Source organism: Primulina tabacum, chromosome 7 (assembly GCF_025594145.1).
Source record: "Primulina tabacum isolate GXHZ01 chromosome 7, ASM2559414v2, whole genome shotgun sequence".
In the NCBI taxonomy this organism is placed as follows: domain Eukaryota; kingdom Viridiplantae; phylum Streptophyta; class Magnoliopsida; order Lamiales; family Gesneriaceae; genus Primulina; species Primulina tabacum.
The window spans coordinates 36,130,906-36,145,632 of NC_134556.1; the positions used below are offsets into that span (position 1 = coordinate 36,130,906).

Sequence of the window (14,727 nt, forward strand, 5' to 3'; positions counted from 1 at the left end):
TTAAATAACATGAGTTAGTTAATATTTTTTTTAAAAAAAATTAAAGTTTTGATTTATTCTTTTAAATGTGATTAGCATCAAAACTTGTCATAATTTTCCCTTCAAAAAAATATTATCCTAAATTTTATTTTAAATATTTGTCAAAATACTTTATATAAATTTTTTTTAACTAACATGAGTTGATTAATATTAAGAAGACTACATCAGTACAAAAAATATTCTACAATATGTTTTACAAAGTTAAGAAATAATAATACCTTCCATCTGTGAATAACAGTGTTGCTAAAGTTTAAGCCTTCCAAACATCTATATAAAACAACCCACGAAACTAAAAATAAATTGAATTTATACTCATTATTAAACTAAAAATATAACAAGCATAATAAATAAATAAGAATAATAATTTTTTCTACAATAAATGGGACATGAATAATAAAATCATAATAAACTAAACTAATACATTTTAAATGTTTATTACAAACTTCAATTCATTATTAGAGACAAAAATCCGTGGATTTCACAATAAACATATACTATTCACAAAGAAAACAAACAAAATAAAATTTGACTTGGTCAAAAATAAAAAAAAGTATTTGTGTAAATGATATATTTCTTTTTTGCATTAGTCTATAATCTATATGTATTAATCTTATGTTCTTATTTGATCACTCTCAACTAATTCCCATTTAAATAATTCAGATTACTAGTTTCAAAAAATATATCAGGAAAACTCTGAGTTTGGATGGAAGTATTTCAATTCTACGTATTCAAACGTATTAAAATGTATTTTGTTGTTTAGAGAAGTACGATGATAAACTTTAAATTCATCTCTTACATGTTTATATTGTATTTTATATTAATAAAGATGTATTTCAAGTTCACCAAACAATGATATCAATATATAAATAAATAAAATGTGAATTAATATTTAATGAATTGTTTCATCATAGACAATAATACTAACATAAATATATGGAAAGATTTGTTAGTTTCAGATGACATTTTTTCCAAAAGCAAGTGTGAATCTTTAATATTGGAAAGATTGTGATACTTTATAAAAAAATCATTTGTTTGTCTTGGAATTATATCGAATTTCCATTTTAGAAAATAAAAAACATGGATTTGAAAACTCTTATTAACTTTTTTTTTATAAAAAATTATTATATGGAAAAAAAACAAAAAACATTTGCTTGACTCAACTTTGAAAATACAAATTAGGCTTGAAAATTAAACAAAAAATCAGTCAGATTTACAGCTAAACCTTTGCTTGCACACTTTGCCAGTTCACAGTCCCATCATATACGTAAGGACAATACAACCAGGATCCATTGCTCATCGAAATCACAAAAATCAAGAAACTGCTTCCGTTTTGTCCCTTTTTTCTCGCTTTTTCTCTTCCTGTTTAAGGTACTTTACCTCGTAATCGCCTCCAGTATTTAACACACACAGTTTCCACCAAACCCCTTTCTCATTTATTACACACATCGTAGTATCTTTTTTTTTTTTGCCTCCTTAATTATATATCCTCTTGTTTCAAGGAAAGAGAAGTGGGTTGTCGTAACAACTGTTTTTGTGAAGCACTCGATCTGAGAAAGAGCAAATTAATGGAGGGCAATGGAGAAAGCCCGGTGAGAACGGAGGGTATGCAAATGAAGCTGCAGGCTGATCGGGCTTTCTGTTTAGAGCCTGATGTATCGGTTTCTTCGCCGGTGACGCGGCAGAAAGCTGCCGCTGCCAAACAGTTCATTGAGAATCATTACAAGAACCACCTGCAAGGCTTGCAGGATCGCCGAGAAAGGTGAAATCTTGGTGCTTTATTTCTTCAATTTTACCGCTAAATTACTTGATTTGAACACTTTAAGGATTTATTAAAAAATGGTTAAAAAGTAGATAATCATGCTGATAATATCTCATTTTGAGTGACAATAATCTATGTTAAAGGGTGTTTGTTGATTTTTTTGTTTCTGTTTGTACGTGTGATTTTTAGGAGGAGGGCACTGCAAAGAAGGGCACAGGAAGAGCAAGTCTCCAGTGAAGAGGAAGAGAGAATGTTGAGAAATTTGGAGAAAAGGGAAACTGAGTATATGAGGTTGCAGAGGCATAAAGTAGGGATTGATGACTTTGAGCAGTTGACAATAATTGGTAAAGGAGCATTTGGTGAGGTGTGTTGACGTTTTCATTTGATGCATCTTGATTTTTAACTTAGAGTCCTTACGGGGTTCTGGATATGGAATGAATCTACTCACCGGAGAGTGGAGATGCAGTTCAATAATTTAAAGGAACAATTCTTGTACAATTCTTATTTTACCAAGATTATTATAGATATAGCAAACTGTAGTGGTGATACTCCGGTAGATAATTAATAGAATGATCGACTTTTTCCAGATATACAGTTCAACCACAAAGGATTGGCTTGGTAATATCGGTTAATAAACAACCGACAACAAGACATTTTATTTGATCAAAACAAATTTTCCATTTAGATTTTAGAAAATTTCAGCTAGGCGCTATCATTTACTTAGTTGTTGGAGTTAATACCTTTCTATAATAAAATATGGCTCGAAAAGTTCCCAACTTGTACAACTAAAACACATGGTTAATATTTATATGTCCAGTGTCCTCAACAAGAACTTCTGTATTGCAAAGGCACACTTATGTTTGCGGCTTTGACGCTGTACCATTTAATAATCACTTAACATGCTTTGTATGTTAGAGTACGACTATGTGACTTGACGAGGTAATGCAGGTCAGATTATGTCGAGCAAAAAATACTGGAGAAATATTTGCAATGAAGAAATTGAAGAAGTCAGAGATGCTTAGCCGTGGACAGGTGTGAAAGCAGACAAAAAGTTGAAATTGAATATAATCGTATTTGCAACTAGTTGATCTGAATGTTATTGTAGAATAACAATTGTGCATGTTGATTAATGATAATTGTTGAATTATCCTCTGTAGGTTGAGCATGTCCGGTCTGAGAGGAATCTGCTAGTGGAGGTTGATAGTAGGTGCATTGTGAAGCTCTATTATTCTTTCCAAGATTCCGAGTTTTTATATCTTATCATGGAATATCTACCTGGCGGTGACATTATGACCTTATTGATGCGAGAGGATATCCTTTCCGAAGATGTTGCTCGGTTTTACATGGCAGAGAGCATTCTCGCTATTCATTCGATTCACCAGCATAGTTATGTTCACAGGTATGTGTGGATTACCTTTATTTGAAACTTTTGATGAATTCAACTTAGGAAGTTTACTATATGGATTGCGTTTACTTTGAAGAAAATTAAATTTAGCTAAGAAAAGAAAAGGAAAGGCCTGGCCTTTTATCAAGTTGAAGTATCTTTTTGCATATGATAAATTTGTAGTTTTGAAAAGATTTCAAAAGGTATTTATGATTGAGCGCAAGAAGACAAGTATTTGCTTTGTTCAGTGACTTGTAAATAAGACGTGGGTTCTGACTGAAATTATGTCAGTCACGCTAACTTTTTGTTATCTTATCTTTGGATATGCGGCATAAGTTGATGTTATATTTCATTATGCTTTGTCCTTCACAATTTAAACAGATAGTATCGTGCACCTGTCATTCAATTATGGATTTGCAGATTATGAAGATCAAAATTATCATGTAACCAGAACAATATCTTGATTGCCCTTATTTCTTCTGTCCACTCTTCCTACATAGCAGTACACGTTTTCTTGCCGTTATGAAACATGGAAAATTTGATGCCAATCGAGCTCGATGATTGCTTGTGTAGCCCTGTTATCCCTGAACTTTTGGTTTACCTATTTTTGCAGTATTATGTGAATACATGAACCCACATCAAATTTATTCTGCTTGCAGGGATATCAAACCAGACAACCTGATATTGGACAGAAACGGACACCTAAAGCTATCTGATTTTGGCTTGTGTAAGCCACTGGAAAATAAATATTCATCATTGTTAGAAGACGAAGATCTTACTTATCAAAATTCCGAAACTGAGAAAGAGGGGCGTGCTGGCGCTAATCATGCTCCTTGGTTAATGGCAAAAGAGCAGTTACAACAATGGAAACGCAATCGTCGTGCCTTGGTATACTTTTTTTTTTGTTTATTTTTTTAGGGCCGTTCTTCCCTTAACTAATCATATCTATTTATAACTTATTATGCAGTGTTCTGTATGAGGGCATAATACACATACTCTCTTTGCAGGCATATTCTACAGTTGGGACTCTGGATTATATGGCACCTGAAGTTTTATTGAAAAAAGGATATGGAATGGAGTGTGATTGGTGGTCCTTGGGGGCAATAATGTATGAGATGCTCATAGGCTATCCCCCCTTTTGTTCTGATGACCCCCGAATGACATGCCGTAAGGTATACCGAACTTAGTGATGGATTTTTGCAGTGTTGTAAATGGCGGTAGGCAGTGGCGCCGCCTCGGCCGCCTAGGTTGTTGAAATTATTATTTTTTTACTATTTTTTATAAATGATAATATAAAATCACGTGAGAGATGCATAAATTAAATGTGGGTGATTGGGGCTGTTATGTTTTGAGAGCGTAAGGCAAAGGCGATGCAGTCGATGGCTGTGCCTAGGCGTTCGCATCGGTCGTTATTTAGAACATTAGATTTTTGTGAAAGTGAAAATTTAAGAATCTGAAATTTATTATATTTATTTGCAATCGAATGAAATTTGGAATGGGATTGAACTTCAAATCCATTAAATACAAAAATATTAAAATAAGTGTAACAGATTTAGATCTTTAATCCAGACTCACAATTTGCCGGGGCCACCTTGCTGACATGGAAAGTTAGGAATTGCCTTTATAATTTTGTTAGCAATTTTAATGCATCCCTCTGTTTTATTGAAATGTCTTATTTCTCTTTTTATCAGATTATAAATTGGAAAACATGCTTAAAATTCCCGGAAGAACCCAAAATCGCAGATGAAGCGAGGGATCTGATTTGTCATTTGCTATGTGATGTTGATAAAAGATTGGGGACCAGAGGCGTAGATGAAATAAAGGTATGCCATGCATGAACGCATTTCCAGAGGAAATATATCTGTAATAACTTGGATTTATTTCTTGTTTCGTGAAATGGACTCGAGAAATACATATTCATCCTTCTTGATACTTTTAAGTTTTTGCTGATCTAATTTAAGTTATATTTTAATGTAAATTTTTTCAATTGGTTATTTTCAATGTCAGGCACATCCTTGGTTTAGAGGGATCAAATGGGATGCACTTTATGAAACTGAAGCTGCATACAAGCCTACTGTTAATGGAGATTTGGACACACAGAATTTTGAAAAATTTGATGAAGTGAGTGTTCAGAGTCAATTTTTATCAGATGACTTTGTTTGCAAGAGAAGTTTATGTAATTGTCTGATTGCGTATTGTGAGTCAACCCCAGCAAGCACGTGGAATTCTCAATTTTTTTGAGTTTCTTGGCCGTTTCAACAAGCTGTTGTCTTCATTTACTAATACAATTGCAAAGCTTCTGTCTTGTAGCTTTTAACGAGTTTATACTTTTGTCATGAAGATTTATTTATTTATTTTCAACTCTTTGTGCCTTAATGGCTCTTAATCAGGGTGAAAATCCACCATCTACCGCGCCAAGAGTAGGACCTTGGAGGAAGGTAAAAGTGCTGTCTTTTCCATTTTTATTGCGGCAACAGATACTCTAAAACAATAGGAGATCGGAAAATTATTGGCTTTGTTTTGAATCGCTATATATATTTGGCATACTTTACAAGAGATATATGAGATTAGTCTACCACTAGACTTATGGTATGTTTAATTATTCATGTGAAGTAATGAAATAGCTTCACGTGTAATCTTGTGCTCATAAATTGTTAAGCTGGAACATCAATTTCCACTACAAATTGGGATTTTCAAATATGTGTGGCCGGATTAAATAAGATACAAGTTCTCTTGTGAGAGATTGTATGTATTTGTGTGTGAAAGAATGTATCTTTTATTGAAACACTGTCAATATGGTGCTTAATAGAAAAATAAAATGCCATATGGAAAACTATAGTTTGGAAAAACGTCATCGTTTCCTTATATTTCGATTATTTCTTTCTGATATACCATGTAAGACAGGAACTACGAAATTCTGAGTCTGTGTTAGGAATCGTTTTAGGGTTTTTTTCCGTTAACAGAATGGTAGTCAAATAATCATTTTGTTGATGTGATTTCTTTGAGCAGATGTTAACATCAAAAGATGCCAATTTTATTGGATACACTTACAAGAAATCAGATATCATAAAATCAGCTGGCACTGCAGGTACACTCCAATTCAAGTTTGATTGTTTTTTCAACTGGAATTGAGACGCTAAGTGAATCCTGACTTGAACAAGACTTCACATGCCTAGACTCCTATATGGTTCAATGACATATGTAAAATTCAAGAGTCGTTTAATCTTCACATTTTTCTTATGGATATTACGACACTTTGGTGATCATGCAGGGATAGAGGTGAATTCAAATGAATCTTCGAAGCCTCGATCCTTGGTTTCCTTATTTGGTACGCCGGTTTTTTCACATTCTTTCCAGTTTCCACAGTTGGCAGCATGAGCCTTGTAGATTTTAACAAATGGCCGTTCTAGCTCCAAAAATATTATCTTTCAGCCCAACTTTTCTTTATTTTGATGGCTGAGCTGAAGGTAAGTTTGAATCTTGGTCTTGTTTTTTTCCAAGTGCAGGTCAGATAGAGCTTCAAGACGATGTAATAGCTGAAGATGATCCCACGAAACCACTGATTTGATACATAAAAAATACTTTAATTCGAATTTATTACACAGGATTTTGATTTTTTAAAGCAAGAAGCGGCTTTTTTTTTTCTGTATAAAAAGAGGAATCGATCAATTTGCAGGTTGATTCAATTTTGGACCGTTCTTTTAAGTTTCTTTTGTATGTACAGCTAAGTGTGTTGAATTGAAGAAGTTATTACATCTGCAAAAGAACTACTCTTTCAACATTATTCAAGCCAATAATAACGCCATTAAATCAAAGCTCGAAACTTTTCACTTTGATTGCATTTTCTCATGCCAGAAATGGTTTGAAAATTTAGAAAAACAAACTTATCAAACTTTGTTTTCATATTTGTTCGAAAACAAAGTTTGAGGAATGTTATTTTGCTAATTATCTCGTTTTTGTTGTGTTTTGTGACACATGTTCATGAATAGAAAGAACTCAGATACAATGGTCGGTGTCTTGAGTCTGATATTTGTTTGTTTTGGACACATGTCAGAAAATCAAATGTATGATTGGCTAATTTCATCTTGAAATTGATTGGCTAATTTCATCTTGAAAAATCTAAACGTCCCCCTTACTTCGATTGTCCGTGTAACACGTGTGTTTTGATTTAAAAGGAAGGAAGCAGACAGGGAAAAAATATTGGTGTCGACGAGTTATTTTTGACACGTGCAATGGAACAACTCAGTAATACTATCTGTTATTGGGCACCTCTGATTACATATATGTTTTACATTAATACTTTTTAAATTATATTTTTAACACATTATACACGCAGCAGAATGCACCTTAAAAATAGATTTTTCATCTTAAACTAATTATATATTTATGTAAATCAAGTGAATTCAATTAATTTAAAAATATTTGAATTGAATATTCAATCCCATTGCCTAAAAATAGATAGTTTTCGTAAATTTGAAAATGTTTAATGATGATCGGGTATGATTTCCATTCTTATTTATTATATATATCATCATCGGATTATTATCTTACTCAAATATTCTATTACCACATATAATTGAATTTTCTCAAATTTAAATTATTTCGAGTAAGCTGTGAATATTTAATAAATTGACGAGAACAATGAGAGAAAAAATAAATATAAAAATTATCATATTAAACATTATAGAAGAAATAACAAAATATTATAAATAATTTATAATAATATTATTATCCTAAAAAAATAGCACCAACTCTATACTAATAATTTTCATCATCCATCAAATTAATATCATTCAATAAACATATAGGTTACGTCTAGTCGAAAAACAAAATATATATATAGATATATATTAATTTAATAAGATATACGAGTTATGTATGAGTAAGATTCTTTAAAACCCATCTCTATTCCCATACTCGAATATCTTCATATTTGATTATATATTTATTTAATCGGATAAATTGCCATCCTTGACAAAATATCAGATTCTCTATCAACTTTGGAGGAAATTGCCATCCTTGACAAAAATTTACATAATCAATGCCCTACTTGGGTAAATTAATTGAATCAAAATTTAAAAATTGTCACGTCCCGGGACGGGGGTTGGTTGACACCGGCGTTGCTCTCAAATTTACATTCGAAAACAACAAGCCTCAGAAGTACAAAATTCAGAAACCAGTCTTTTATTCATAATACTGAATATTCAATGTCTGATACAACTCAATTAATAATATTTTGCAGCGGAAATGTAAAACCAGAATTACAATATCTAAACAGATGCAGCGGAATTTAAAATATAAATTAGAACTGAGAACAACAATCTTCATCACCAGCCCCAAAATTGAATCTGCTCTTCTTTTTCTAACTTTTTTTTCTCGTTCTTATTTGAGATGGGTTTGGTGGGTGAGTGATATGATTGTCACTCAGTAAGCAGGGGCGAGAATAACTCTCAGTTTTCGAAATCGTTTTCAACAGAAACAGTAATACAATAATATACAGAAACTCATCTTTTCAGAACAGAAACTAGAATTCAGAAATCACAGGTTTCAGAACAGAAATCAGAATTAGTAAGCACTGAGCACGTTAGTGAATTTCATGGCTAAACTGATATCAGTCCCCTATATGTTCTCTCCTCTAAGGAGTGAGGCCAGAATCAGAATTCAGAAATGTTCAGAATATATATTCCTACCATTAGTTCACTAGGGAGTTTCAGTACTTCAAAATCATATATCAGAAATACACATACAGAAAATGTATTTTAAAACAGAATTATCAAACTGATTTCAAGATATTTATATATAAGCCCACTTACAGTAATTTGCTTAAAGAATTTCGGTTGAAGTCTGGAAATCTGCTTGCCTTGCTACTGGATTTTACAGCTTCGAAAATGTACTCTCTTAGCTCTAATTTCAGTAATAATCTCAAGATTTGTGTAACACCAATTCAGGGACTTGAGGCTGTTATTTATAGGCCGAAATCTGACTGTTAGGCTCCCTATTAATGGTCATAATCTGCATTTAACAGCCTTGATTCCATTTTAAATGCTTCAGTTACAAGTCATGAGTTGGATTAGTAACTGTCTGCTGGAATCTCGTTCTTCTGCTGCTGGATTATATCTGCTGGAAAATATCAACTTCTGAATATCAGCTGATGCTGGACTTGTTAGCTTCTGCTGGAATTTTCCCTTGCTACTGAATATTGCTAGCTGCTGTAAATATTAACTTATGCTGGAGTTTTGCATAGCTGCTGAAATGCTGGAAATTCGGGTTCTCACAAAAATAATATATAATTAACTAACGCAATTATTTTGAAACAAAATCGTTATAAATCTGTACCCCAAAATCACATTTAAACTTGATCATATTACAATACAAATTATTTTAACAAATTCTTTTAATTTTAAATTATAATTGGTTTTCAAACTCGAGATTTCTTCCAAAATCTGGGATATTGACATAAAAAATTATATCATTCTAGCATGATAGAACCCGTAATCGTTATTTTTCAAATAAATTTCGAACTAATGTAATAACTCACGAGTAAGTCTCTTGTGAGACGGTCTCACGAATCTTTATCTGTGAGACGGGTCAACCCTACTGATATACATAATAAAAAGTAATACTCTTAGCATAAAAAATAATTTTTTTTCATGAATGATCCAAATAAGAGATGTATATCACAAAATAAACATGTGAGATCGCCTCACATAAATTTTTGCCAAAAGTCACAAACTTACATTCGCCAGACCTCTTATTTCTTCTGTTTCTAGTGTACTTAGAAAGCAACGTCCCAAACATCTATTGTTTTTTTAAGCCAACGAATTTTCTAATTTACGTGTATATTGTCAAATGGCAGATCACACCACAACCTTTTATTGTCCGAAAATCGTAGAATCCCCTGAATTCAATTCGACTCCATTCGCCTGCGTAAAATCTTCGATCTTTCCCCCCTCACATTTCTCCAAAATTCACACCCGGGTTCGAACTAAGAATTAATTAGGGTTCCCAATACGAAGAGATCTATTCGTTTTACCATCAATGCCTCAATTTAATCCCGTATCGAAGATGGCGCGTTTGTTTTCGCACCGGAATTTGTTCCGGCAGAAGAAAGTTAATCGTGCCAGTTATGATCAGATTCGATGTTTGACTAGCATTGCTGTAACCGATGCATTTTCTTCGCTGGATAAAATTGTTGGCTACGGTTACAAGAATTATAATCTCCGGGATCATGGAAAAAATTCTAGTGCTAGTATCGTGGTTCAAAATCAAAAAAGGCGGTTCTTGGGATGTGGTGATGGCGAGGTTGGGAATATGCTATCCAAAGTACATGAAGAAAGACGTGTTCTAGGGTAAGTTCCGTCCCAATTGGTAATGATTATTTATTGTTTTATCGCATTATATTTTTTTGTTTGCTGTTTTAAGCAATTAATGAATATTCATTCCATGGTTTGAAGATACAGTTTCAAATTTGGAATGAGATCTTTAACTGCAACATTTGAAGTTCTGTGTTTGAACTCAGTAATTTTTTAATTGTATTCTATGATCATCAGGTGCATTGACAAACAGTTTTATGGATACCTATGAATTTTGAAATGCTTCAGAGGATTTCATATCCAATAAATTTCACCTTTTAATTTCAAGTTTGTGAATGTCATACACAATCAGATAGTTGTAATCGCTGGCTGTTTGAGCTAATTTGTCTTTCGATATTTAGATATTCACCTGAACAATTGTTCAATGTGGTTGCTGCTGTTGACATGTATGAAGATTTTCTTCCGTGGTGTCAGCGGTCACAGATATCTCGCCGTAACCCTGATGATGGATCATTTGATGCTGAGCTAAAAATTGGGTTCAAAATTCTTGTTGAAAGTTATATATCACACGTCGAGCTGAAAAAACCGAAATTTATTAAGGTGAAAATCAGTTATTGTTTGGCTTATATTTCATTACTTTATCTTTTCCTTATGGAGTATATTTACGTTATTGATAATTATTGCTAATGATTTAGTAAATTTCATGATCATTGTCCTCGTTGGGAATGAAGTTACTAGTTACAAATGCCTAAGACTGAGCATTCTTTTAATGAAAATACCCTTACAATTGAGTCCTGACTATCAGATTGGAAATATCATATATGCTAGACCTGGTGGTAATAATGCACGAACTGGCTGGCCGTTCACTCTTGGTCTTAGGCATAAAGACAATGACAAGTGTTTCACTTGTATTCCTTATTTTCTCAATCTTTTTCTCGTGGAGAATGTTTGTGATATTAATATTTACTGCTAATGTTTTTGTAATTTTCATGATCATTCGCCTCATTGTATTGACGTAACTGGTTGCATACTACCACGTTTGAGCATTCTTTTTTTCTTAAAAGATCTTTGCAATTGAATCCTGAGTGCCAGGTTGGAAATAATATATAGCTATACTGGCTGGTAATAGTGCATGAACCAGCTGACCATGAGCTCTTCATGTTAAGCTTAAAGACAATAATGACCAGGCTAATAGTATTGGGTTTTTCAGCATATAAGCTTCAAAAATATTTTTTCGTTATTAAAGAATTTTGTAACCATTAGCGTCTTTCATTTGCTTTACATGTTCAATGTCACCAATATGAATAACAATTAGTTTACAAAGTGAATAGCTTGGGAGAATGTTACGGCTCTTCTGGGTGTGGGTTGTCAGGAGAAATTTATGTCGTAGAATATTCCAATACAGATTTGATTCTTCTGGGGCTTGAAAGTTGAGAATTTAGGCTTCTTGAGAAATCATAGCAGTAAATTTAAGTGCCTGAGATTGAGATGATCCATCATACATGATGCATCGTAGGGTGTTTATGTCAACATTCTTGATGCTGCGTAGTAGTTGACCCTGTTGTGTTCTGTGCCTTGTTTTTTTCAGACAACCTCATCCCAGAGTAGTCTTTTTGATCATTTGATAAATATCTGGGAGTTCAATCCGGGAACGGTACCGGGAAGCTGTGACCTTCACTTTTTGGTGGACTTTAAGTTTCAGTCGCCGTTTTACCGTCAGGTGAGTTTTGAACAACTTCATGTTTGATCATTAATTTATTGTAATCTTCCAAGCCTATTGTTACATGAACTTAGGCATACTTTTGCTTTCAATAATATGTAAATTTTTCTATGTAGTGACATCCCTATGTTTTGATGCTTGATATCTGGATAGCAACACAGAAATTTAACCTGCATTTACTGTATATAAAAAAGTATCTGTTAATCGAAGAAAAACTTGCACCATGCTATGATAACATTATTTTCAACGGGATTGCATAGAAACATTCATTTATTTTGACGTACGAGGAATGATTTAAGTCAAAAAATCACGTGTAACTGGTTGCACGGACAAATTCAACTCAAATTTAATCCACTCAGACACTTTTACCTTTATGGGATTTGAATTGACCTTAAGATTTATTCGGTTTAACATAATAAATTTATTGCTTCTTTGTATGTCATTAACTTTATGTCATGTGTGATCATTTCCATCAGCCGTAGTTAAAGCAGATTGCAAGTTCTTCTTTGGCATATGTTACAAACTTACAAGTACTGTTCAAGTCATGAATGTGTGAAATCTCCATGAAACTTTGGTGGGGACAACTTTGTCCTTGCTTTTCTGTAAAAATTATTTGAACGTATAATCGGATAGATGATAAAAATTCCGATGCCCTCAAGGAAAGTGGGGCAGCCAAATATACAGACATCATATATACCGAGCCACTGACACAACTTTATCATCATAGAATGACTGTGATCAACATGTTTGTTTTTACTGTACGTGAAGGAAGGCATGCTAACTAACAAATAAACAAGAAGAAAACCAGAGTGAAATTTTTTTCCTGATCAATTGATGTAAAATGTCTCTCTCTCTCTCTCTCTCTCTCTCTCGATTTTGTTTGTTTCATGTTTCAGGTATATTTGCAGTTTATTTGTTCGTAGTAAAGCAAATGCATCTCTGATACCTATTCTTTTAATGAACTCAATTTTCTTTAATATTGGCCATTCACAGATGGCAAATATGTTCTTCAAGGAGGTGGTGTCTCGATTAGTTAATTCATTCCATGATAGATGCCAGCTGATATACGGACCTGGGGTGCCCGTGGTTGAAAATACTCGTGTGGTGAGAGCCTGAAGGTTTGGATTTGTGTGGTAATGACGCTGTCCAATTGCACAGGAATAACATTCTGAAAATTTTAGCAAGGTGGCCTCAACATCAACAGTGTAATTGGACAGCGTCATTAGAAAATTTTCGGGAGGTGACAACAGAGAGTAACGCTCGCCTTTTTCCACGGGGTGTTTTTCGTGCACCCATTTCCTGTTTCCTGTGGTTTGTGGCTCCTAAGATTTGAATACCCAAAATAAGTAACACACGCATAAAGCTAGATTTATTTTGTTCCTCCCTTTTGAAAAGAATGTAACTTTCTTCCTGTCTGAATCCCATCTCTTCAAGAACACTTGCATTTCTTTTAGGTTACGAAAACAGCTGTAAAACTATTGTGTTCACCACTTGAATAGCACAATGACTCATATGCAGGGAAAGTTACCTCTTCCTTTTTTTTTACGTATTCATGTCTTGTGACGCATTATATTATATTTTCTAATTCACATTCTACTATGTCTTCTAGCGCGGGCTTCCGTTAAACTCGATGAACTTCCTCATACTTGTGTCGACACTGTGCTTTAGCTAGTTTCGGTCAAGTATGAGTCAACCGGGGCTTGATCAATTATAACGTACGGCTTAAATTTGTTCAATTAAATTATTAGTACTCGATATATTAGTGAGCAAACTGTTAACCATCCTCCTAAGCTCTAAAGTTTGGACAATCTCTACATTTTAGTGCCAAAAAATCAAGAGAGCTGTAAATAAATTGTAGTCCCTTTTGCTTCCCAAAAGACATCCAAAGATCCAATCTTGACACTATCTTTTTATTTTAATTTTTTTTACAAGTCTTTACATTATATTCAGTATGTCGTGTTTAATTGTATTAAGATCAAGTGTTTTCATTAGGTCAAAAGTTATAACTGTTAGCCAATGTGTAAAAATATATTTTTATACTTATGGCAACGCAGAGTGCAGTTACTTGGGTACTAATGGGTCAGACTGTTAATTGCACTTGGGTACTAATGAGTCAGGTTGTTAGGCCCATGAGTATGAGAAAGTGCGTGTCTATCTGATGTTGTTGTTTTATATCCTTAGAGATCAGTTTTATAATTTTCTTACCGTCAACCTTGTCCTCAACAGAGATAATATTATCTGTTAAAATCTTGCGTAACTCTTTTATAACCTATCTAAGCAACAAAATTAAGTGGCGTAACGTCAACAACTTAATGCACAAAAACTTCCGATGAATAATTTATTCACTTTAGAATATCCCTCCTGCTGTAAATTAAATTGTTTCACGTACCATACACATACACGAGAAAACATAATACATCAAAACAGCTGTAAAACTATTGTGTTCACCACCTGATTTTATTCTTAATGGAGGTTGTACATTATAATGTTGTGATTTCGAGAAAGCAGTGTC

The 14,727-nt window shown here is 33.3% G+C and overlaps 2 protein-coding genes across 2 annotated transcripts; both read left to right on the plus strand.

Moving 5' to 3' along the window:
- The first annotated feature begins 1,276 nt into the window (after window positions 1-1,276).
- LOC142551532 (uncharacterized) lies at window positions 1,277-6,887 on the plus strand. The gene is made up of 13 exons (XM_075660815.1): window positions 1,277-1,407; window positions 1,539-1,798; window positions 1,988-2,162; window positions 2,747-2,830; window positions 2,956-3,197; window positions 3,842-4,070; window positions 4,190-4,354; window positions 4,874-5,005; window positions 5,190-5,303; window positions 5,573-5,620; window positions 6,192-6,270; window positions 6,454-6,510; window positions 6,689-6,887. The coding sequence occupies exons 2-13, from the start codon at window positions 1,605-1,607 to the stop codon at window positions 6,748-6,750; spliced, it is 1,581 nt and encodes a 526-aa protein (XP_075516930.1). The 5' UTR covers window positions 1,277-1,407; window positions 1,539-1,604; the 3' UTR covers window positions 6,751-6,887.
- A 3,146-nt stretch (window positions 6,888-10,033) lies between these two features.
- On the plus strand, window positions 10,034-13,755 carry LOC142551535 (uncharacterized). The gene is made up of 4 exons (XM_075660818.1): window positions 10,034-10,531; window positions 10,897-11,095; window positions 12,084-12,215; window positions 13,209-13,755. The coding sequence occupies exons 1-4, from the start codon at window positions 10,221-10,223 to the stop codon at window positions 13,329-13,331; spliced, it is 765 nt and encodes a 254-aa protein (XP_075516933.1). The 5' UTR covers window positions 10,034-10,220; the 3' UTR covers window positions 13,332-13,755.
- Window positions 13,756-14,727: the final 972 nt, after the last annotated feature.